The sequence below is a fragment of the Typopeltis vanoorti genome, chromosome 14, assembly GCF_054136105.1.
Source record: "Typopeltis vanoorti isolate ZY-2024b chromosome 14, IOZ_Tvanoo_1.0, whole genome shotgun sequence".
Taxonomy (NCBI): Eukaryota; Metazoa; Arthropoda; class Arachnida; order Uropygi; family Thelyphonidae; genus Typopeltis; species Typopeltis vanoorti.
This window is the reverse complement of record NC_143562.1, coordinates 71475127-71488121: the sequence shown is the minus strand read 5'-3', so window position 1 is coordinate 71488121 and position 12995 is coordinate 71475127. Positions and strand designations below refer to the sequence as shown.

The window sequence follows — 12995 nt, the reverse complement described above, 5'->3', positions numbered from 1 at the left end:
AATAGTGCAATAATTTTATCATGTTGGACTTTTGTCAAGTGCTTTCTCCTAGTCCATGAGGCAAACGAATATTTCAATTGCTTGGTGAACACATTTTTGGAATAAGATCTGGGAACAGAAAAGGACTCTCTTTTTCCCAAACCGTTTCTAGAGCTGAATTGGGTATCACTGATGGTGTCTTCACATTTTCTGTATATTCGGTTATGAATTATTTTCAGACACATTTTGAAAACATGACTCATTAGACTGATCATTCTATAGTAATTACAAGTTTTCGCATTTGCTTTTTTAGGTAGCATGTTGTTTCTAAATGTGATGTGTTTACTTCATTTTAACAGAAAAGCAGGCAAGATTGAGTTTATTCTTAATTATTTTTTATTCATATTTCATACTGAATTTCATCAAATATTTCGCTTTAGAAATCATCTTGTTCCTTATCTCCTTCAGTCTATTGCTAAGCTGTTTCGAAGATCAACCATGCAGTCCTTAAGAGATGTAATTAAGAAAATTGGTTGACAAGAGCAAAATAAAAAAAAATCAAAAGACATTTATAGGTGAAAAGCAAGGAAGAAATCCTAATTTTATTAATGATAGGATTTTTATATTAAGTTGAAATATAATTATATTTACCAATTAATGAAATAATGCTAGAACCAGGTGTGATTCAAATATCTTGCTTCAAATCATTTTAGATCTTCAATTATCTTAATAATCCCTGAAACCTCAGAGATTATTAATAGTTTCTAATACTGAAAGAACAGCATTAACGGAATATGAATCATATACACCTACATCAGGACGTGTGAGATTTAGAAATAAAAAAAGAAACCGAAAAAGGACAAAGCACAACATTTGAATATTCATAACACCAAATTAAGTTCCCACAATAAATTTACTTATTAATAATATGACACTATGGTCAATGATCTCCCTGATATTGCATGCTGCGTTTTCTCTCTCTTAGGTTTTCCCTCTTCACTGATAAGCATAAGAGTGGGGAAACAGTTGATCTAATTAGTGCATTAATAAGAGACAAAAGTACAGGTTAAAGAAGACAGATTGTGTCTTTTGCATAAACAAATATTACATCTATACTGAAATCTATATGCTCAGAAACGCTCTGATAAAATTAAAATATTTTAAGATTCATTTAATTTCACTATAGAAAGAATCTTTAGTAGGAATCTTTAGTAGGAAATTATATTTAATGTTAATATACAAATTTCTATTTATTATTCACCTAAATGATCTTCAAGTTGACTGGAGTGCTAAGGCTAAATTTCAGGATTAATCTCGTGTAATTTATTGCTCAGTCCTCTTGGAAAAGATGAAGGACATTGAATACTAAACTTGCCAATATTCATAGTGTGTAATATCTATGTCCGCGCATTTAGCCGAGTGGCTTTGCGCTTCGTAACCACTCACAAAAAGATGTGAGGAGCTTCTCAGACATAGCCAATTTAGTCGGTCTTAGGCGGGGACAGGAGGGTTTTTCTCCACAGTTTATGTGGTATTATTCCTCCCGCAAGCAAGCAAATTGGTCCCGTGAACACGCACTCTTCTACAGGGATAGGATAACTCCAGGAATAAGGAGTAATCTCCGTAGAATTGCGGTTCCGAATGCCTACACGGTAAAAATCTTGGTCTACAAGTGAGAGCAAACCAGGACAGGACAGAACATCTAAATGGGACTCACAAACGGAATCTGCGAAAATCATGAGATGGCATAATAACTATGTCTGAAGTCTCGAACACCATAATCCCAAGGACGCTGAGATTCCAAACCCAACCGATCATCAAAATTAAGGATCTTAAATTTATGCAATCGTTGTGGAATATCATGATGCACCCAAAGTAGATTGTACATAGGACTCGAGATGATCTATAAAGAACTTAATTAGTGTAGATCCTTATATATATATTTGTTAGCGAATTCTTTAAAGTATACAAGCGCAATTTGAATGGCAAGCAGATATTCAAAAATACCAAAACAGATCTAAATGAAGTCTTTAAACTAAAAAGTCTAAATCACATCAGAGTGTTTGGTTCTGAGAGTATTAAAAATTCAGTTTGACTGATTATTGTGTATGATACGTCCATTGCTATTACAGCAAGAAATTCCAAACTTGATATGGAAGAATACTAATAGGTTTATTGAAGATACAGAAAAAATACAGAGAAAGATGCTTACTAAAGTTACCTTCTATGAATCTCATTTTAAAAGAACGGTAAATTGTGATGCCATCAACATATGCAGAACTGCCTACTCTGGAAGGATATTTTATTTTTAGAGTATAAGTAAGGGGCACCAGGTTCCATCATGTTGCGTGTGTGTTTTATGTTCTCTGGTTGAAGAAAGAAAAAGCTCCATCCCATTTGGCATTAAAAGGGTATTTAATGCTCTTTTAACGTTTCCCTTGGTTGATAAATATGTGTGCATAATAAGTTTATAAGTGCATAATAGTTTCTCTCATATATCTGTCCTTTGCATCTCTTGCTACCGGGATAAAAACTACTACCATCGTGAACTCTTTATCTGGATGACGAGTGTGCTTTCGGGTGAAATGTACACAGACATACATTTTTCCTGTTGAAAACTTGAACCGATTATTAAGAGCTCGTGAAGATAATTAATGATTTCTTGTTGTATTTGACTTTCATTGAATCTCATTTTAATCGAATGACAGTTATTATATCATCAACATATAGAGCATTAACTGCCACCATGGAAGGAAGTCATTTTGTGATTGAATTCTCCTTGACAGCTAACTGAGCTGCACTAAACGTAGGCAACATCTGTATGGAACACACACCCTTCTTGGTGAAATGGTTGGCATCATGTACTCACAGGAATTTAAGAGATTCGGATAGAAAGTAAGTGTCAATGAAAAGAGTACGATATTCCCCAAATCTAGAATATAGAGGTCTGTTAATATTTCGTGTTCTAGAGTACACAAATATTGTTCTTCATACTCACAATTTTTCGAATCTCATCACTCAGCTTTGGCACTAATTGCAGTGACTAATGGATGATCATGATTTATCATTGTTGCTACCTGTAGATCTGTAATATAGAACTCTACTTCACTGACAGTGGTTTTTGCTGAATGCGTTGCATTTACATTTCGGATGACCACAATTTGGATATTAAATAAACGCACTGTGAATTGGAATCAGGATTACTTTGAAAGGTATACGAGCAAGCAGAACCCTTTAGGCATTGTTCTGAAACAATGGGAGAGTAGACTTACTGCAACACCGCCGATCCCTATCAGCAAGCCAACTAATGAGTAGCTCAAAATAGAGGAATAAAGAGCATGAATTAAAAGTGGCAGTTCCATTACTGAGAGTTGTCCTCCATTAGAAGCAGATACGCCACTTGGAGAGGCCGAGTATTATAAGGACAATATGTCTATAATAAAAATGAAGATTGCTTAAGTACAGAGATATTTATGCTATCTTAGGAGAATGATTAAAACTAGTACTTACGAAGTATTCTTGTTGTTCTTCTTTAATTAGTTGATTCTGAAATTTAGAACAACATTATCAAATAATGTTTATTTAAGAACTATGATTTGCTTCTCGTTTTGAAATTAAATAGGCTAATCATACCACTTAAGCAATATTTTAATTCTAGACTAAGTTATTTACGAAGTTAACAAAATATTTACCAAATATTTTCATTTAATCTGTTTTAGTGTCATCAAAATCTTTAAATTTACAAATCGAAGACCAGTCGTTTTTCTTTATTTCTCTAATGCTTTAAGTGTTACATATTTAACAGAGACTCAAAGACCTCCAAGTGTAGACTCACACAGACTGTACATAGATATAAAATCGAAACATCTGTCTGGATTGATCATTCCTTTCGCCAATAGCCCGAATCACCTATCGCCGAGTATACCAGTTTTGTCGTATGATGGAAGCATTCTTAGACACACTCTTTCTGGCGGACCAAAATAAGCTGAATTCAGCTTTTCTCGAAGAGAAAAAGCATCTGATGGAACAGTTTTCCATTGTTGACATACTTCATCTAACTCAGTAATGGAAACGTTGTGTAGAGACTGATGACGACTGTTGAAAGATGAGAGAATGCTCAAGAACGATTTAGTTGTAAGTCATATATAGAATATTATTATATAATATTATCTTTTTAAGGAAGCCAACTGGCGTATTGGGCAAATTAGCGCTACACTTCCCTTTATTGGACTTAGTAAACTGATTGAGAGCATTTCATTCTACCACTTTTCTAAAATGAAAAATATCATATCACTGGCATTACACTAAGAAGTAATAATATTTTTAAGGATACCATTACGCCAGTCAAAACATGAAGAAAGTGAACAAATACTTTATATACAACGTACAAATATTCTTTATATTCATTGTACAGATTATCATGATTACCAAAGCATTCAAGCACAATGAAAAATTTGGGGTACTGATATAAAGAGATAAGAAAAGCTTTTATTAAATAGCATTATAGATGTGATCGTGTATTTTGACTGCAATTTTATTTTAATTAAAATTAAATATTGTAAAATATAAAAATTAAAAATTAATGATTAAATATTAGAATATAAAAACAGAAAAGAGATTAGAAAAGAATAAAATGATTTGAGATTAAAAGTGAAGAATATTAAAATATACGATGAAAGATGAAAACAATTAATGCGGTGGAGTTCATGTCAAACCTTTGGGAATCGTCTAAAGATAATTATAACGGAAAACAACTATTAAAAACAAAAATCATATCCAACAATTAACAAATAATTGTAAGAAAAACACTAAACCATTGAGAATTGTATTTCAGAGTAACTTATACATGTAGGATCATATGTCCAAAGTGCAACAAAGAATTTAAGATGCTTTTTCCCAGAATGATTGACTAACTGCAAATCTAAGATCAGTCCACATAAAAGAAGACAGCGAGAACAACTTTAGATTTAATCACCAATAATTAACTTAAGAAACTTTCTTTGCCGATTTCAAAGAAACATTAAACTCTCTAAAAATATGAGAAAAAATACCACTTTCGTATTATAAAAAATCGATTAACAAATCTCAATATACTAAATGTATGTTAGCAGAAAACCAAAGCAATTCCACAGTAATCCTGTCGTTGTTACTTCCAAACCCAATAAATAGCAAAGAATCAAAGTTGCTGATGTTGAAACTGCATATCGAGTGATATCTGCTTTGTAAAGACCAAGGCAAAGAAAGCAATAAATAAATTATGATTGAAGTTTAAGGAAACAAATCATTTCTCTAAAATGTACGTTTAAAAAAATAGCTCTCGAAGACAGTTTATTTAAGAGTTTATTTAATAGTAAATGCTTCATTTAAACTGATATATTAAAAAAAATCATATTTCTCCCTATTTAAATTTAAACCACTCCAGATATTATGCTAATTACACTTTATTAATATTGCATTAAAAATGAAACCGATTTCTGAATAAGGTATGAAGAATACTTACATAGTCGAGTCTCTGGTCTCCGCAGGAAATAATCTAAATTGAATTAGAAGAAAAAAAATATTCAGAAATTGCTTATAATCATTCATTGTTGAAATCAAATTTATATTCAATTCATGTGTGTATTGGGTTTATTTGCATTTATGTACTCGAAAAAAACCAGGGTTGATCCCTTCTTAATTCGCGAAGAATTTTTTCCGAGCTTTTCAAATGAAAGTGAGTTAATCAGTCTCTTATGGTGGTGAAAGAATTTTTGTCCCGAAAAATTTGAGGGACAAAAATGTTTCTACCTCAAAACAAACAAACGAGCCTTGCTTGCAGACATATTTAACATGCATTAATACACTGGCCTCATATACTGAGTTGCTTTTGCCGTTAATTTAAAATCCAAATAATTTATACTCAGGAAATTATCATAAACCATTCCCAACCTGAGTGTCTTTTTTTCAAGCTGAGAAATCTGTAGTGATTATACGAGACATAATTGTACATTCACAATATCACTTTGTCATCTATTATAACTTATTTTAATAACTTTTATTTTAATGAATCGTCACATCCTCCATGTTGTAAATCTCAAGATCTACTCTTTAATATAAAACGTTGCATTAAATTGACCGAGATAGTACCATACTTTATGTAGAAAAATTGCACTTATTTGCAAATATCTCATGATGCACTAATTCTGGAGAAGAATTCAAATAACAAATATATATAAGAAGTATTAATGAAATACGACATATTAAATAAATAAATAAAAAGAAGAAAGGCGTAGGAAATGCATCTTATGAATAGAATTTTCTAGTTATAATATCTTATAAGCATTGGCCTTTTCAAATAAAAAATCAGTTTTATTATTTTGCAATTAATAATTCATTTACTTGGTACGTTGCAGAATATATGTAAGATTTATCGATTTCTTGGGAAGTATACTGACTGAATGAATTGAAAATGGAATAAACTATAATAACATCTAAATTGTAGTATGCTGTATTTTATTTATATGTATATTTTCGAATGCAATAACTGTATATTAAATTTACCTGTAATCCGGCATCTTCGTCCTTGCAGTAGCTACTAACGAATGCTGAAAGTGGATTTTCCTCTTGGGGAAGGTGAATTGATATGCACTCGTGAATTATATCACGCAACTGAAAGAATAACGCATTAATAGTGGATGACGCTTTCAGTTATAATCTAGTATAATAAACAAAACTAGATATTTATATAAAATACATCTCAAGACATTTCAAACTAATATTAGTAAACGACATAGATATGGACATACGTATGTGAATTGAATTCACGTACATATTCTTGCTCTCATCATTTAAGCAAACAAAATATAAATGTGAATTGACTTCACTGCAATGATTAGCCCTTCTTCACTAATATTAACAGTGAGTATCTAAGTACATCTATAGGATATCAACACACGTTGAAAACGATCTGGCAAGCGATTCTTTCCGTAGAGCATGACAACAAAATTTGAACGTGCATGTTGCAATAATACGTGAAACATTCGGAATTAATCGTGAATTAATGTATTTCTTCTCTTAAACATAAAATGGATGCAGCTAGATAGCTAACTATTCATCCAAATACGAAGGAATCAAAACTGACTTTCCATTCCTATTAGACTAATGTTTCGTTACTGCAGACTTCCTATAATGTAAAGTTAAGGTGTCATTCATCGTATGGAAGGATAGTTTAATCGTATGAAGGGACAAATGTTGCTCTTCTGGACGTGTGGGAAGTCTTTTAAGTTATAAGTAGTTATATTTTAGGATATAACTTATATCCTAAAAAGTTACAGACAGTTCCAAAACGGGACCAGTTTTATCAGACTATGGTTTATCAGGGCTTGCATAATGAGCATTTATTTAATAACTAGTAAGAGATTGTTTGCAGATCACTCTGAAATAACAAAAAAAAAACAATTTTGGAATTTAACTAATTTTATTGGAGTGTCGACGTTAATCGTTACAGTTGGAATTGGGCAATAGAAAATAAACAATACCCATCATGAATAATTCAAAAATTGCATAATGGACGTAGTTCTTAGTAATGAAATTCCAAATCGATTTCGTAAATGCCTAACTGAAAATGATACTGTTTAAAAAGTAATGATAAATTTCATAAAGTTTAAGCCGACAGTTGAATATGCTTTAATCTGAAGTTTTTTTAAGATTTAAAACAGGGAAGTCTGTTTCGAAATAAAGAAATGAGCCAGTACAAAAACCAAAGAATTAACTAAAATATTTGCTAGTGGCTGATAAACTAAGAAAAGCCCTGATAAACCACATTATGCAAGTCTCGAGTGAACTGAAAACAAACTCTTATTAGTTATTTTGATAAATGTTCATTACGAAAAGCCCTGATAAATTAAGACCCCGTAATCCACTCTTTCACAGGATCCAATATTCGGGACAGAAGGGACGAATACCATGGTAATTAGAAATGTACATAAAAATATATTCAATCTGAAAAAAAAAAAAAAAAAACGAAATAGCGCATGATCTGGGTGACGAACCTTTCATCAGACGTAAAAATCAGGGCAACTGCTCAGATCACATTAAAAAACCTGGAAACTGCTGAATATGCTACAGAAACTAAAGAATTGGAAGCGAACAGAGACTAAAGAAGTGGAAGCGAACACCGATGGGAATTCCTTCCTATATTTTGGCTCACTGTCCTGTTCACCTGTCAGCAGTAATCACAGAATGTCACCGCTCTCCATTTTTTCCCGTGACAGTCATCGTTCCTGAGGTCAATTTAATTTTTGTTCAGTAAGTGTATTTCTTACTGAACCAAAATTACTATAAATGCTAGCTTGAAATGGCAATATAATTGTTGTAAATATTTAATTTACAACAATTATACAAGTTATTATACAAGTTATTAAATGATTTAATCCTTTTCCGATGATTATTATTATTATTTTATAACACCACCAGGGAGTCCAAAGACTCATCGATGGTGGACAATCTACAACTCTGTCGGCACTACAGGTCTTCTAACCGCAACTACACTCACGACATCTACCGTTATTTTATTCCTAAACTTCAGCATAAATCCTCAGAACAGCTGCGGAAATCTGAATATGGGAATAGAAGTTTAAACACATTGGTCGTATTAACGCAGAGTTCAATTCAGTGTGCCTGGAGGGAAGAAAAAACTGCACCCATTTCAAAGAAGGCCTTTCCATGAGGGATTTATTCTAAAAAGTCAGAAAAGTGTAAAAGGCATAATAAAAGGAATCGATGTCACAAAAAAAATAAAAAATAAATAAAAAATCATGAGTATACAAAGCACATTTCAAAATCCACTGAAGGAATTTTGTGAGGAGTGTCAGCTGATGATTTGACAGGAAGGAGAAGAAAAAGAATATAGTTATATTTTTATTTTAGGTAGCTATAAAAAATCTTCTACTTACCTCTCCAACTATTAGATTTAGGCAACCTACTGCTGATGTTATTGTTTCGGGGGTACCTAAAAATATTAAAGTCTAATTTCTAAAGACGTTTTGAAAAATATTGCAATGGTTAATATTGTTAAGGTCACTGATTTCGATGGATAAAAGTAAAAACATAAAATATTGTAAAAACATAAAATAAAAATAATAGCATGAAACTTTTTAATCAGAATATTTTCAGTTAAAGTCTAATAGCAATAGTTATTATACTTTTGTTAGTTGTGATCAAACCTTCAAGTATTTATGATCAAGCAGTCATAAATACCTGAAGCGAAACTTACTTTTGTACATATGCTAATACGTTGAAACAGTATGTGCATAGTGAATTCTTATGAAAATTTCACACGCATCCATTATTTGCTTCTTCAATGGATTTACGAGCGTAGTATCAGGAAGCCATGTACTTGTGAAATAAATTTTCTTAGCCATTAGTTTTTATGTGCAGTCGTTGTCTTACAACCAACAACGAATTTAATTTTTTTTTAATGAAAACTTCACTGGTAATGCCTTCTTATCGTATTAATATTTCCTTCTACCGTCAAAATATTAGCACATTCTATTCAGTGTGTGGAATTTGTAGATCAAAAAATATCCTCGATCTTACTTCGAAGTTCAGTTGCATTTTAAATACTTCCGGTTTAAATTGGTGCTTTTCCTACCTTCTTGAATAATGAAAGAGAGTTATATGAAGCAAATTTGCTAAATCTGGAAGTAAGAATATTACACGTCGATCCATATTTACTTGTCACCATGTACGAGCTGTAACCGTATATAATATTAAGGTTCTGGGAAAGAAGTTAACTGAGAGCATTGAAACAAAGGATCATTGCACCAGACTTATTAATACACGTATGTTAGACCTTTTGCTGCGATAATTGTCACAATCCTATAGAGAACATTTTCCCTAAGTGTAATAGCGATCGATGGGAATTTTGGAGCATTTTTCCTGTAGGCATGTAATGAAAAATAGATTGTTGGGCGCGGACGTCTCGTGACTTGACCCGACGCGCCATTTCATCCCACAAGTGTTAAATAGGGTTGAGATCAGTGGTCTGTGGAGGCCAGCCATGTGTGGTGACGTTCATGTCCATAAAACACGCAGTAACAGCTGCAGACGGTGCATTGCATTACAATAGTCACTTCTTACAACGTAGGAAGCATTGCATTGTCCACATTGTTCAGATACCTCTGGTAGTTCGGTGCTCGTGAGACCACAAACAGACGTACTAGGCTAAACCAGGAAAACCTGTCCTTAATATCACAGCACGGTTTCCTAATTTCACAGCTGCGGTTATTCACTCTGGAAATGGACATTATCCGAATATCTGCCACTCCTACACCCATCCGTCTGTTCGGTAGAGAGTGCTGCCTGATTTCTTGATCTATCACACAGCTTTCCAAGCTACCACGTCTCAGTGTACAGTTCACGCTCTTAGCACCACTTAAGACGATGGTGAATGATTGATCGTTGGGGTAATTTGGTGCTTCATATTGTGGTCCTACCATGGACACCCACAGTGTTAGCTTCAAGAAAAACTACCATTCTGAACAAGAACTAAACGTTCTTGTTCAGAATGGCAGTTTTTACATTGTCGTTCATGGAAAGGCATGGTGATATTTAGCAGTATTTTCTAAGCATGACCACAACATAAACTGAAACACACGTGACTGTTTACGGTTCTGTTTTACTATCTCACAGATAGGTTTATGTCCATCTACTTCTCCTTCCAAGCTGAATTTTATAAGCGAATTCATTCTGAATTGAAATATGAAACATCGAAGTATAGGAGTGATATACGTTCTTAATTTTTAAGATAACTAAGTGTTTTCGGATTCATAGCATTAATGTGTTCTGCGAAATTTTTTCTTTCTTTAACTGCACAATGCTACCACCAATATTCTGCTTATTATTATTCCTTAGGAGGCATGCTTGGCCCAGTGGCTAGCGCATCCACTGTTCAGCCAAAAGACTGCGGGTTCGAATCCCACCGTAGACATGGATGTTTGAGATTGTCTCTGAAAATACTTATGGTGAGAGGTAGATGGAGTTGGTGTAGTTGTGGCTCGTTGTACTGCAGTTGTTGGATTGAGTGGTGGAGACAAAGAGTTCTGGAGTAAGTCCCTTCCTTCGATAAGTCTTTGGAATCCCTGGAGATGTGACGTAATAATAATAATAAAAAATATTATCTGGAGTGATCGATGCTTCTTTTGATAATATGTTTTGTTTTAAAATAAATTGGCAAAGCAGTTTCTGTCTGAAAGAAATGGCCTTATTATAATCACGTTTTCGGCAGGGATTTAAATAACTTACCTCTTCTCTCTCTCTCTCTCTCTCTCGTTTGAAAAAGCACACGTTTCATAAATGATCTCTTCCTCCTGGACTGATTTCAATCTCTGTCACACCAATGCACTGTTTTATATCCATTCGCTTCTATAGGCACTTACAGGGATACTGCCCCACTGAATTGGTAACCATCATTTGTTAAACAAGTGCAGTTGGTTCCAGATTCACTTGTCAATACTACTTGAAACGACCGAATCAACTTCACCTCTTCTTCGTTTATTCAATCTACCTCTGTCCTCTGAAACTGTCTTCATCATTAAATATTCGCCATCTATTACACCCTCCACCTCGTCAAGAAAATATGAGTATATTTCTTCTTTCTCATTCCTCATCTTCGCTTCTCTCACAGTACTGATGCGCAATACTTTCTTCTACTTTCTACTTTATTCTTTCTTCCACATTTATCTATGCAATAAATAATAATAAAATAACTAAAGACAAAATCTTTTTTAAAAATTCATTTGTTTACTTTTCTTAACAAGACTTCAAATCCTTAATATACTATAATTTGGCTCTCCTATGTATGATGCAAACAATCCAGATAAGAACTTGGAAAAATCACACGTGGAAAAATTCCCATATCGATTTTGATATCTGTTGTTCATTTACACAGAATTCTTATCATATTAATGGTTTGGTTGGGCACTGACCACGAGGGAATATATCACGATTACTGCACTTCTCTGTGCTGATTTGACGAAGTTAGCATCAGCACATTTTTCTGATAGTAGTATTAGGAACTAGATGAATTAAACATGTCATGGACGGTTACTCAGAGAATGCGCTCTGAAACGTTTGTTATATATACGTGCATATGAGTGAAATAATACATGTGACTACTCGCGCTGCTAACATCACACACAGTTACAATTGCGAAACGATAGACAATATATACTTACGGCAAAACAAAATCGTCTGATGCTCTTGGACGTTTATTATTCTCATCTTCTTGAGGAAATGCAAATGTCCAACAGAACACAGGGAACAACAATAATACGAATAGGGAAAGTTGAGCTTGCATTTTTGAGCTTGCAGAAGGAGAGTTTAAACGGAGTTCGTAATGAAAATGGCTGACATATTATATAGGATATATGTTAAAAGAGCAAGGAAAGACCACGTGTTTCCTGTTGATTTTCCTTTGCTTTTAATGAAAGCGAAAAAAAGGTTCCGTCGAATTAATTATCCTGATCCCTTCCCCTTCCGTGTGGTTTTTTTCCTGGTATTTTTTTCTCAGAGACTGATTTACCGCTTCACAACTTGTTAAATTGTTTTAAAAGTGCTTGGAATGATCACGTGTTTCCTGCCATTTTTGTTTTTAATTAAATCGGGTGCAAGTTTTGTCGATTTAATTATCCTGAGGACTTCCTTAAGATTTTTTATTTTTTTGTTTTTTTTTTACTTCCTGATTTACAGATGAAAAAAATTATCAAATTGTTCACAGGAAATAGTGTTTGTTCGTGTATGCCATAAAATTTCCTGCAATCATTAACTGATGAAAACATTTGTATAATCACAAACATCCTACAGAAATTTCAAGATACATTAATTTATCGGTTTTTCTGTAGATTCACATTGAACGACTGTTAAGATATACGCGGTATCAGTAATATGCATCGCTGTCATTATTTTTTTTTCATTTATTCAGAGAATTGCATAAATTAAAAAAATACATATAATATTGAACTGGAATCTGATCTTAC

At 33.1% G+C, this 12995-nt stretch overlaps 1 protein-coding gene across 1 annotated transcript; it reads right to left on the bottom strand.

Annotated features, from left to right (window-relative positions):
- Nucleotides 1-395: 395 nt before the first annotated feature.
- LOC150099624 (uncharacterized) lies at nucleotides 396-12324 on the bottom strand. Its single transcript, XM_090404515.1, has 6 exons — nucleotides 12195-12324; nucleotides 8913-8968; nucleotides 6520-6627; nucleotides 5480-5512; nucleotides 3490-3525; nucleotides 396-485 (listed from the first exon to the last, which is right to left on the bottom strand). Exons 1-6 carry the CDS (start codon nucleotides 12238-12240, stop codon nucleotides 444-446), a joined length of 321 nt encoding a protein of 106 aa, XP_090260641.1. The 5' UTR covers nucleotides 12241-12324; the 3' UTR covers nucleotides 396-443.
- Nucleotides 12325-12995: the final 671 nt, after the last annotated feature.

Bases quoted from the DNA above. Each gene is read 5' to 3' on its own strand.
- LOC150099624 (XM_090404515.1), bottom strand. From the start codon at position 12,240: ATGAGAATAATAAACGTCCAAGAGCATCAGACGATTTTGTTTTGCC. The intron at 6,628-8,912 runs GTAAGTAGAAGA...TTATTCTTTCAG, and splicing joins TAAATCTAATAGTTGGAGAG to TTGCGTGATATAATTCACGA. The intron at 5,513-6,519 runs GTAAATTTAATA...AATTCAATTTAG, and splicing joins ACGAAGATGCCGGATTACAG to ATTATTTCCTGCGGAGACCA.